Source organism: Micropterus dolomieu, linkage group LG07 (assembly GCF_021292245.1).
Source record: "Micropterus dolomieu isolate WLL.071019.BEF.003 ecotype Adirondacks linkage group LG07, ASM2129224v1, whole genome shotgun sequence".
Lineage (NCBI taxonomy): Eukaryota > Metazoa > Chordata > Actinopteri > Centrarchiformes > Centrarchidae > Micropterus > Micropterus dolomieu.
In genome coordinates, this window is record NC_060156.1 from 17,478,562 (window position 1) to 17,491,819 (window position 13,258).

At 39.1% G+C, this 13,258-nt stretch overlaps 1 protein-coding gene across 2 annotated transcripts in view; it reads right to left on the reverse strand.

The window, feature by feature from the left end:
• tmtops2b (teleost multiple tissue opsin 2b) overlaps positions 1-9,233 on the reverse strand; it is a 28,845-nt gene extending 19,612 nt beyond the window's left edge. Inside the window, exons 1-2 of one of the 2 annotated variants that reach the window (XM_046054900.1) lie at positions 8,746-9,233; positions 8,317-8,656 (exon numbers count right to left, since the gene is read on the reverse strand). In XM_046054900.1, coding sequence (XP_045910856.1) covers positions 8,317-8,593 — 277 coding nt within the window. In that variant the 5' untranslated portion in view covers positions 8,594-8,656; positions 8,746-9,233. Of the gene's footprint in view, positions 1-8,316 lie in introns of both variants that reach the window. The other variant, XM_046054899.1, reaches the window with a different exon arrangement.
• Between the last annotated feature and the right edge of the window lie 4,025 nt (positions 9,234-13,258).

The window sequence follows — 13,258 nt, forward strand, 5'->3', positions numbered from 1 at the left end:
TGTGTGTGTGTGTGTGTGTGTGTGTGTACGCAGATATCAGATAATCAGACATGGTAGTATCCCATTGTTATGAACTTTTACCTGACAAATCATATTAGATTTCCCTTCTGCAAAGATGGACCTTTCTAAAAACCAATTGCTGTTTTTTTAAAACAGCTGAACAACTACAGAATGCTTACATTCAGTATCAAAACAGGAAACAGGAAACAGGAAACAGCAGCAGTGCGGATGGATGGGTCTACAAAGCAATTGATTTTGATGCTGGAGACTGGAGATTATGGCCAGAGTTATTTAATAGGTTCTCAAAGGCTTTGATTCTGACACTATCCTCTGGCCAGTTTTTACTTTGGCTCCATTGAAAAGTAAAGAAAAAGCCTCGGACCGACAAGAAGGGATGTGTGCAGTGTGTCCTCACTTTGTATTGCTGTTGCCATTCTCCTTGGCCAAGTTTCAATTAATATCTCTGCTTATGACATCCAGAGTTATTTGAAACCTTCTTTATTGCTAAAGTTGACTGTAGCTCACGAAAATGTCCTTCACAACTTTTAAAACTTGTTGTCCACAATCCCCATCAAGCAATGAAAGAATGAGCACGGTGAGCATGGTTTTTAAGAGATGCTTGCAGACCTGTAAATGCTTTGCCAATTATTTTTACATGTTTGAGCAATATTAAAAAAGGCCTTGATTCTGGGAAGATTTTACTTTTCCTCCACTGAAAAGCATAAAAAAAACTTTAGACCTCAACTTGTATCCATATTACAGTTTGATTTTCTTGATTACAGCCTTACAGAACAGCTAGCGAGACTTTGGGCTCAGTTCTGAAGTCCACCCTAATGCAATGTTCATGTTATATTGGAGTTATTGTAATTATGAGTTTTCTGACTTATAAACAGCGTTCATGTCAACTTCCACGTCAATATCACGACAGGGGAATTAGGACCTAAAAATACAAAAATGCTTGAACACAAAACAAATATGTACACCACACATCTGCCAAAGACAATGTAGTTCAATGCAATTAAACCCAAATTGAATGGATATGGTGTTATATTGTCAATGCACGGGATTTTGTTGACTATTTTGTTGAATTGCTGACTGACTCTGTAATCTCATCATGGTAATGACGTCTTTCACATCTCTACTGTCCATCCCATATGATGTGAACGCAGTCTAAGCCCTAAGCAATGAGCCCACACTACCTTGAACTGACAACACCTGTGTGATCAGGATGGAAAATCATCCAATAGTTGTTATATTGTTGCTGATATTTCAGTATGGACCAAAGTGGTGGACTGACTGTGCCATCCCTAAAGCCTGAAAATGACTGTTTGGCCTGTCTGTCTCTCTTGAGGCCATGGATGATGTAATTACAATACAATTTAGCAGCACATACATAAACTACATATTACAGTGTCTCATCTTGTCTTAATCCAGGCTATTAGGTTTTTTTTACTTGACACAGTTTTTGGATGTTATCAGGTTATTTTTGGTGGTGAATGCATTTCTTCTCTTGTACAAAGAGCTGTGTGTTAAAGGCTGGTTTCTGGCATTCTGGTTTGCGAAAGGTCAATAGACAGAAAAAGTGATTTACAGAAAAGATGAGAGGTGACACTGATCTGAGCTTTCTATGTCTTCACTGCTCTCTGCAATATGAATGTCATCCTCTGCGAGCCTAAAAAATTGTCCAAGGCAAACTGATCAATCATTATATTATATATGATGTGTGAGTTTAGGCTCAGGCAGTGCCATTTAGAAGCAGCTCATCTGCTATCTCATCTGAAGAAGAGACAACAGGGTGGAGATGATGTCAGGGAGATTTGTAGATGAAATGAATACTCCAAGTCAGGCATTAATATGGTTGTTTGCAGATTAACCAAAGCACCCAGCCATCTTCCTACACATTAAAGCACAGTCATGCATCAATGGCCATATGAAACCGATGATGTCCCTGCCCCTCCCCAGCAGTGCCCCTGCACTGCTGGGGAGAAAAAGATGTACTATATGATGTAAGTGTGATGGTGTGTGGGAACAACACAAGTAAGAACAACTACAATAACAACAATAAATTTAACATACTGTTTATGCTTCATTGAGCGCTATTGTGAAAGACGATGCAGGATTACTTGTGAATGTTTTTGTTTGAAATGTCCAAATGTAAACACAAACTGTAAAGCAGGCCCTGAACAATTAAGTGTCACTCTCGGCTTGCACCTGCTTGAGTCTTTGTCACATAACACTAAGGTTATGAGATGGATATTCTTTATATTCTTATTCCGTTAATCCAGGCCAAGATTTATATCTCCTGAGTGAGCTATGTTGAGAAGTACAGTAGTGTATTTGTAAAATCTCCTCAAAAATTGTCTCCTCAATGTGCAGCATATTCTCATCATCATACAGAGTTTACTTTGCTAAATCCTGCATGAACAATATCCGTAAAACAAGCATGTATATGGCTTCTGGTGTCTGGTAACTGAATCACGGGCCAGCAGCACTCAATGAGATTACCTCTATCTGCAGCATTCGGTACTGAGTCAAGTCTTGTGTACAGGCAAAAACTGACATCGGCACAATATGGGAGCCCAGAGGGGAACAAAGTGTAAATAAACACCTGCTGCTTTCAAAAACACAGTATGAAATATGTTAGCCCTTTCTTCAATAAAATAGAAATTTATCTAAATCAAAATTCCATTTTTTTTCATTGTTGACGCATAACTTCGGCTTTGTACAGGAGCCCAGAGAGGAACAAAGTCTAAATGAACACTTGCTGCAGTATGAAATATATTATCCCTTTCTTCAATAAAATGGAAATTCCACTAAATCATTTTTTTTTTTTTATCATTGAGGCATAACAAAGCACAGCACGTGAAGCAAAACAAAACTTGTATATATTTCGACCTGACCAGTATGAATTAGCTTGAAAATGCAAAAGATACATACGGTATTTCTTAGAATGCAATGGTAAAATGATGTTTAGGCTGATACAGTTTGTTCATGGTTATGTTGCAAAACTCTACCAGTTAGTTACCAATCCTCACAGCTGTCTGGACTCACAGCGCAAGCCATGCAGTTGATTACTATCAGGGTGTACGCCGGTGTGGCAGCAGCTGGAAGCTGATATCAGTTATACATTTGTATTTCACTGTGTGAGAAAATTAATGTGTGGCTTGACAGCATGTGAAAAATGTCAATTGTGTGAGTCTCGCGAGACTTTTCACAATTTAATCTCGTCACACAATTCAATTCAATTTAAATCAGCTTTATTGGCATGAATGTATAACGACAATATTGCCAAAGCTACAAAAAACATACATTACATAAGAACAATTCATTTCATAAATTTCATTAATGCACACCCCTAATGCCTACAGATGAGTGCCCTCAGTCCCATCTCTTCTCTCAGCCCTCTCCAACGAGGTAAAGCTACACAGAGGTGTTTGACCTCAAGTTTTTTACTAATTTACTAATTCTTCCTCTGAATGTCTGGAGTTTCTTTTGTTTCTGGATACTTTATAGGTTTTTACAGCCATAGGCTCTGCCACTCTTTTGTGCATTAAGTGAATCGTTTGGCAAAGGCTTGAATGTAACGGACGTTAATTTATATGTAAGACTCCCGCACTCAAGCTTTAAATAGTTTCCACCTGTGTGCAATTTAAACTCAATATAAATCCAAGCTGAAGGCCTCAGTGTTCTGGAGATTTACAAAGCGGGGTTATGTTCAAAATCCCAAGGTTTGAATACCTCACAGAGCACTATTAAATCCATCATTACAAAATGGAAAGAATATTGCACAATAACAAAAGAGAAGGCTGTCAACCTAAACTGAAGGACAGGGCAAGAAGAGCATTAAGTAGATAAGCAACCATGAGGCCATTGGTAACAAGCTGGAAAGTCCACAGTCTGGGGGAAAATCTGTCAACTGGAACACAAGCTATCAACATGCACTCCTCAACTTGGCCTTTAAGGAAAATTGGTTAGACGAAAGCTGTTGCTGTGATAAAAGCAATAATATATCCAGTTTTGAGTTTGCCACAAGCCATGTGGGAGATACAACAAACATTCATAGAAGAAGGTTCTTTGGTCAGATGAGACCAAAATTGAACTTTTCAGCCCTGGTGTTATGTGAGGTTGAAACCCAACACTGTAAAGTGAAACGGTGGTGGTGGTGGCAGCATCATGCTGTGGGGATGTTTTTCATCAGCAAGTACTGGGAAACTGTACTGTAACTGTAACAGATAGATGGAGCCAAACACAGGGCAAGAAGAAAACATGTTTCAGACTCCAAGTGGAGCGATGAATATTTATTTAAGGCACTGCTTATCAGTCTTTGCCCTCATAGGTGATACTTTTTAGTTAGATACTTTTTCTGGGATTTATTGACAATAAGAAAGATAAAGAATATCCCCAGCTTTATCCTTCAAGTTTGGCAGATGTATCTTGGGTAAAATTCCCTGACTATTCTGTTACCATAAGAGTGGTCTTTGCCCCAAAAGAGAGTTATATCTATAGATCATTCTAAACACCCACTGGCCTTTTTGGTCTTCAGAGATAAGATTAACACTTACCGAAAGCAAAGAAACACATCTACGACAATCAATGAGTTGCTTCTTCTTATCATTTACTTCTAGATGTTAAATGTTATGAGACTATGGAGGACCGAAACTGCCAAATTCAAAATAAATAAATGACTTAATAAATACATTAATATGCTACTAAATGCAACAAAATAATAATATATTTATAATATAATAATATATAAAAATGTAGGAATTAATTAATTTATAAAATGTGGCATAAATTGAGATTTCTGTTTGAATTTATTTCTGTATTTATTTTCCATTGTATTATTTCCTGTTGTGGTGGCAGCCCGGTTGACGGTGAGTATCCTGTTTATTTCTCCTTATTTTCCTACCATTCTGTTTTCCCCTGTGTTTTGCCTACCTCTCTGTGTCTCCACCTCTCCCCTTGCCTGCCACCACACTCCTTCTCCCATCCCTCCGGTCAGTTCTCCCGGGCCTCCTCTCTTCCTTGGTCCTCTGTTTCCCTCGTCTCCCTCGCCTCAGCCTCCTCTGCCCCACCTGCTCCTTGGTCCTCCGTGCCCCCGTTCCCCGGTGTCCACCTCTCCTTCATCTCCACTGCCTCAGCCCCTTGTCCCTTAATAAAACCTGTTTAATCCTGAGTGTTGCGTTTGGGTCCCTTCTGTCCTAACTCACAACAATTTCCCCTATTTATTTAATTTAAAATTCCATATAATTTATAATTTTTTTCATTGTATGAATTATTTTTTTGTATTATTTCTGTATTATTTTCCCTTTGCCTTTTTTAATTCCCCTTATTTATTTATTTATTTTTACATTTCTTTATGCATTTCTTCTTCATTATGCAAATGAGGGGGCTGTTATTCAAAGTGTGTCATAGATTGACTTTTACATGCCTTGCTCCCACACAAGCGGCCAGGCTCACGTCACAATACAAATGGTTATGTCCAGAGAGATCACTAGATTGAGACGCTTAACTAATCTAGCTAAAAATAATAGTCAGTAAGAACTATTTACTTTTTTGTGTGGAAGTAAATAGAGACCTGTGCGCTTGATGCGGGACTGACAGCTTACACAGATACAGAAGTTAACCCTTTTGTTCTCAATAATTTGAAGGAAGTGGCACATGGCCTGAACAAGTCCCTATACCTCATAAATAATGCTGGGAGAGCTGGGCGACCTCCTCATATGCTGCCTGCAGAAGCCCTGGAAAGTTTTTTGCTTGCATGTTTGTGTTTCTGTCACAAGGCAAAGCCTTCTGGGGTTGATGAGAGAACAATTCACCGTTGGACGGAAGAGATGGCATACGGTGACATCACTACCAGTTTGCCAGCACAGGATTGTGCTACAGACACTAGATTTAAAAATTCCAGTATATTGCGAATACAGAGTCATTTGGCAAGGGCTTGAATGTAACAGACATTCATTATTATGTTTTAATTAAGAATGCAATGCAGTTTTTTTTGTTTTTACAGTCTTACACAGTAATAGCTGGATCAACTTCGCCCAGGTCTTTTGGCTTAAATTACCCCATCCCTGAAATTTTAACAAACTTGTGTCATCCGGCCGTTTAGAGGTAATGTCATGCTAACAGTAAATCCAAACTGTGACTTCCTAAAGCACTAACACATGAGTGAGATTTGTTCAAACTTGTTTAGAATTGTTTAAACACAAGAATCATGACTCCTTGAACATAACAAATTCACTTTTAATGGCAAATTCTTTTACCTTAAATGTGCCTCTTTCCATCACAGGGTCAGTAAAATGGATGACTCTTCAAAAATATGTGGTCACATGACCAATTTAGTCTACGGGTGCTGATAAACAAGGAGTGGCTCAACTTCCCCACAGACTCAGATCACCCCACTCTCCCCTACATGTGATCTGTTGTGAATGGAGTGAAGGTGGAAATTGGTCTGGTCTGAAGTATTATCCCAATCCACTCCTGTACAAATGTATGTGGGCTAAAAGGGTGCTATATTGCTAAACACTTCCCAACACTTCCAATGTTGTACAGCACATCGTTAAATACAAACGTTGGTAAAATATGCAGTGCACTACCAAGCAATGACAGAAATTTTTAAACAGTCTCTGATATCTGTAGATAAATGTTCACCAATCATAACAACATAGCTATTGGCTTACGTTTTGACGGATCATAGATTTCAATGTAGCACCACTTGCTATAATTTTCAGTTATTACAGGCAAATACATCCTGTAACTTACCATAACAGCAACATACCCAGACCTCTATGCCATCTGACTTGTTCTTTCACCAGCCACAAAATGTCACAGACAAACTGTACAGAGCAAAAAACTTTCCAGGGCTTCCGCAGGCAGCATATGAGGATGGCAGCCCAACATATTATGTGATATTCGGACATGTTCAGGCGATGAGCCACTTCCTCCAAATTACTGAAAGCAAAAGGGTCAGCTTCTGTGTCCATGTACGCCACTAACTGAAACACACACACATTAACGAAATGCATAAAGAAATGTAAAATGAGAACACAGAAATAACTAAGTTTGGGGGAATAAATTGGGGGGAAATGCAAAGGAAAAACAATACATAACTAAATACATAAACAAATATAATGACAATAATAGTACATTTTAAAATTAATAAATTCATTACCAAATGGAAAATTAAATAAATAAAGTTATTATTGGTGCATTTAGTGGCATATTAATTAATTAATTGAGTCAGTAATCTATCCTGGGGGGGGGGTCCTCCAAAGATTTAGGCATGGAATTCAATGCATCAGATTTCTGTTACCATTATTACCACACCACCTCCTGGATAGATTGAACAACTGAACAACACCACTGAAAAGCCTTGACTTCATAAAAGTATGTGGATGTCGGCGCCCATGTTTGACACATCGTGCTCAAGGGGGTTAATCCATGCGAAGTATAGGACTTTTACCCACAACCTTCAGGTTGTTGCAGTAAAGCAAAACATCTCATGAGGCATGTGAGAGGTCATAAACAGTGCAATGCAGAAATATACAAATCTGACAGCAATCCCTTGTTTTGCATTTGGCTGGAAAATGTCAGAATACAAAATTCAGCTAGACTAGACAGCTAGATCAGCAAGGCCCATATTACTGCAGATATATCGGCATATATTTGGCCTTTAAGTTACAAGAAAATGTAGTATAGAAATGCCAAAGGTAATACTGTTCAGTCATTTAACAATATTCCTTCACCTTCAACATTTCATCCTGGTACAACCTCCTTACCACCAAACATAAACCAAAACTCTCCCACATAATAACTCACTGCAATAAGATAATCGGCTCCACAAACCCCCTTATCTGAACTGTACAACTGCTCTGTTATCAGGAAAGCCACCATGATCACAGAGGACCCCTCCCACTCCCTCCACCACTCTTTCCAGTTACTACCATCAGACAAATTCATTCCCTCTGCAATAATCACTCAGAACAACAAAAAATAGTCATGGTACAGAGGCTGTTTCTGTATGTTTTAAATGTGGGTTTAAATGTGTATTATTAATGAGGCTTGTTAAAGGAGAATTGTCACAACAGTGACACCATTACAATGTTTGTCCACCAGAGAGCACTGACAAGATGTTTACGAGTTAGTTTTAACTGTAAAATGTCCCACTTAGTTCATCCCAGTGATCCATTTCACTTGTGTGTATATGGTGTGTGTATGTCCATGACATGTCAGCAGTCATTTTAAATGTACCAGCAACAACGATCTTTAATGTATTAGCTTGAATACTGGTACTCTCTCCATTAAAAGGAAACTTACCAAAGCAGGAGTTGATAAAGCCGTACCAGCTGCAGCCGCTGCGCCCCAGCAGCCACTTGCCTCGAACACTGGAGGCGAAACTCAGAGGGGTGCCGAACAAACACACCATCATGTCACTGACACTAATGTTCAGCAACAGCATGTTCACTGGTGTTCGCAGCTTCTTGAACTTGCAAAACAGAAGCAGGACAATGAAGTTGTTCAGGAAGCCAAAAGTCATGATGAAGCCCAGCACCACGGACAGCACTACGAAGCCCGTCGGGGAGAGCTTCGCCATGCCCGCCGCCGTGTCCACCAGCTCCTGGCCATCGCTTAGGTTGAAGCTGTAATTCAGACCCACCTGACCAGAAAACATTCTGCTGTCCATTCATCGGAGCTTGTTCTCACTCTGGAGCCGTTTTGATAGTTAGGGTTGGTCAATTTGCTCACCAGGAAAGTTTATGAGAGGCGTCCTTCTCAAGTCTTTCTCCATGCTGTTTTTTCTACATTTGGCACATAAGACCTGCGCGCTTGATGCGATTTTCTACACGCACATTACATGGAGCCGCCAACTCATTCCTAGAAAACTGACACTGACACAAAGGCTAGAAAATATATTTTAACCATAATGTGCCACCTGTTACCGTAACGCATCACGTGTCTTCTTCGTATTCAGAACATTCCACTGTGCGCACCAGCTTCTATTGACGCCTTAATAGTTTGGTAACGCTATCACGATTAATCACAGTTTACACAAGACTCAGCCCTTCTCTTAATTCTTCTTTTATGTTTGGGAAAGTCTGTCATCTCCAAGTCACCACTTTTGGATGAATGTAATCCGCGCTCACAGTGAAGACTCCTCCAGGATGAACAGAGCCGCGTAAAGAGCGCTCAGCTTCGCTAACCAGCATCTTTTAAAGGCGACTCTTACGTCACAAGGCCCGTGTGTGTGTGTGTGTGTGTGTGTGTGTGTGTGTGTGTGGTAGCTCTTTTATTGTCCCTTTATTCAATTTTTATATATTTATGTATTCAGATCTGATACTTAAAAGTACCAATTCAGCGCTGTAAAAATGCTCTGCTACAAGTAAAAGTCCTGCATTGAAAATGTTATTTACCCAGAGTCGTAAGTGAGTCCTACTAAATGTTTGTTTTGTCTTAACAATAGTCCAAACCTCAAAATCTTTACAAATAAATTAACATAATTAAAATAATTAAAGGGAACGGAGCAAATCATCTTATTTGTGAAGCTGGAACATAGAGGTGGAAAGGTGGAAAAGGTGGAAAATAGTTGCCAACTGATTTTTGATTAATCAACTAATCATTTCAGCTAAAATTTGTGTGTAAAAATCTTAATTTGTAAAGTAACTACAAATTAAAGCTGTCAAATAATGTAATAGTGAAGTAAAAAGTACAATATCTACCTCTAAATGGAGTAAAAGTAAATGTGTAGTGCTTGAATGAATGTACTTAGTTAGATTCCATGACTGGGTATATGTCTTTTTCAGAAATAGCAACAGTCACCTTTATTGTTTGTGTGTTTTTGGCTATGGAAGCTGAAGAAGAAGAACAATATTTGAAATAGTAACTAAAAGAGAGAAGTTAAACTAACATGATCAAGAACACAAACTGCATGCTTCGTTTTACAAATGTTTCTCATTTAAGTCATTCTTTGCCAAAACTTGCAGTTTTTGTACACAAAAGACAACAGACCTCTCGGCAAGAACAAAGCAAGCTTCTTCATATATTGGATTTGACTGATGTGCTAGATGACCATCACCAGTTTCTCTTTTATTTACTGACAACTGAACTTGTCACACAAGTCCTGGTGGAATTAATAAAATTAATGGTGGTTTTCTTTCTCCACTTCATAATGTTTTAAGTGACTGACAAGTTAAAATGTCTGTTGCAGAAAGGGTCTGTTCAGCTTTAATTTCACTACTAACCTGAAACATATAAAGTATATAGTATATACTCTATATTGCGAATTTATGTTTGTTTGTCTAACTGTTTAAGCTTTTTGTTTCTCACTCAATATCTGTCTATTGCTTTCAACAGTATTTACTCATATTGTTCTCTTTATTTGTTTTTGCAGTAGGTATACTAATAGCTACCGAAGACTTATATGTTTAAATATACTTTAAACGTGATTTACCTAATACATAAGATCTTGTCAGTGCAATGTAGCCAACAGACATACAGTGCACACACTGCAGACTTGGGTTACAAAAACACGAGGGACTGTCTTGGGTTGAGCACGTTGCTAGAATTAATGATGAGAAGATGAAAAACTAAGCCCAGTTTGACATGCATGAGTTTACGTATCCTGCGATGGCAGGACCTGTCCAGGGTGTACCCCGCCTTTTGCCCGATGTCAGCTGGGATTGGCTCCAGCCCCCCGCGATCCTGTACGCAGGATAAGCGGTTGACGATGGATGCATGGATGGATGGAGTTTATATATCAAAAGCCAAAACACTACAGAGGGGCCTATAATACTCTGAGACATCTAAATAATTTTCTATTCAGTCTTACAATTAACTAATCTCTTTCTTTGAGCGTTACAGTTCTCATTTGAAACATGCAACTCTTTTGTTAAGTAACTATGCAGTGTCATCTCCAGCTCCCACAGTTTGATTATTGTGTCTATTTTCATGTCTGCAACCACTTCTTGTCTGTAGGAACTTACCATCTTATCTATTTTCAGGTCTTTGTCTGCCTTCCTGCCTGGTGTGATTACCTGTCCCTGCCCTAAAGTGCTCCACCTGTGCCCCGTTGTCTCCCAGGCCCTAGTTGGATACCCTCTTCCCCTTTGTTTCAGTGCCAATTCGTCTTGATCCCTTGTGCCAGCGGACTAGTGATTTCTCAGTGTGTGTTCTCTAGTGTGTTTGACCTTAGCTCTCTGTTTTTTACTCCGACTTCTGCTCTGTGTACTACTGCTGAGACTTATAAACTGTTTATTTTGTGAACCACCTTGAGTCGTGCCTGGTGAGTCCATTATCACTGTGTGTTGCCATTGATATGCAGCACTACAACAAATTGAACAAGGTCCAACCAAAAGACAAACAACTTTCTCCAGGCATTCATTTTAGGAATGGGGCAGTACTGTGGTATTTAATGTCTAGATAATATCTTGATAGTGACAATGAGCATATTATGGACATATGACAATTTTGTAATAATAACAACCTAATAAAAAAGCACATCTCGATAGGTGGCATAAATAGTCAGAACACCAGCACAACAGGAGTGAAACAAAGTTATCTCTACTAGTAGCAAGCTAACCGCAGCTAATGTTAACTAGCGAGCCAGCAATGTGTATTCGGCTAAACACCTCACCAACTTACCGTTACAGCTGCAGATGTACAAACCTGAAAAAACACCTGTCCTGTGGTTCACTGGCTGATACTGATGCTGCAAATGAAGTTATTGAATTGAAGTTATATTAAAAACCTAAAAGATTCAGCGATTTTGCGAAAACATTCGGGGATGGAGCCCATAAACAACCCCCTGCTGAGTGCATATGTGAACCATCATAGCAAGCCGTGTCAGCATGCTAACATTTGCTAATTAGCATTAAACACAAAAGTTGACAGGAATGTCATTTTTTGGCAGATATGTGGTCATAAATGTTGATCTGGTGGTGGTGCAGGATGAAAAGTCAGGGGATCACCAAAGTTGCTACAATTCTTCCTGAGGAAACAATAAATATCTTTACAAAATGTCATTACTGGCTCAGGTTTACTAAGCAACATAATCTTCTACCTGGATTCACTTTATCAATCGGTGTGAATACATTTCCAACTGTTCATAAGTGGGTGATGTGAATTATAACTGTTTTCCCCTCTGCATTGACTCCTGCAGCTCTGGTATTCAGTTGCCAGTGACAGTAACCCAATCGTTTAAAGATGCAGCAGGGCCACAGATTATGAGACAGAAGCTCTGTGTTGGCTTATAGTTGTCAGATGGTCCATTACTAAACACATGCCCTGCGAGATGGTTTTTTATGAGAGAAGGCCCTGGCTGCAGTCCAAGTGAAGGCTGGGTTCGATGTCTGACCCTAAGACTACATGGGTTCTGGAAATCATCTCTGAGGGATTTTATCAGCAATGATATAATCACATCAAAACATGCCCCAAAAAACAGACACAAAGCAGATATGGTGTAATGCTTCCTCACAATTGCCTTTGATTAAAAAAAAAGGAAATTGTGTCCCTCTCCTTCGGACCTTTGATTTGCATTTAACAGTTCTCTGCTGATAGAGGAATGCTTTTACGATTCACACAGTTTGTAAGGAACTTAACTTGCAATTACACAATCACAAAGATGTCAGATCCGGCGAATGTACAAAACCTTTTGATGTCAAATAAATAGTCTTTCTGGTTCTATTAAAAGAACATTTTCAAATAATCATGCTGTGATAATCTAACATTTGAGGCTTAGGCTTAAGTCTAATTTAGTTCAGTTGTGTCTGTCTTACAATAGATACCATTTTGTGAGTACTTTTTATGTTCTTGAAAAAAAGAGTCAACTGGAAAGAGCTGTTTACTGAGATAATTGTGCTTTCTTCCGGTTCTGTGATTCAAAGTGGACAGCTGCTCGCCTGGAGAAAATTATTATTGAGCTGTGGCATTCAAGACATGAACAAGTGGATTACCCCCAGCTGAGTTCTAATATCAGTACTGTACCTTAAGTCTATCTTCCAGGAAATAAATTGAGCTGGTTGCACTGTGACTCTTCACTGCCCATATGTATCAGAATATCCTAGATGCATATAGCCTCTATGTGTGGACCTACTTACAACTGCGTGCACATATATCGTATACTTAACTCAGCTGTCAGGCAGGTGATTACAGCACAGTATGTAATGTCACTTAGTTGAGATCAGAATCAGAAATACTTTATTGATCCCCAAGGGGACTGTCTCTCCCTGCTCATATTGTCATTATCATCATTGTGAAAAAAATA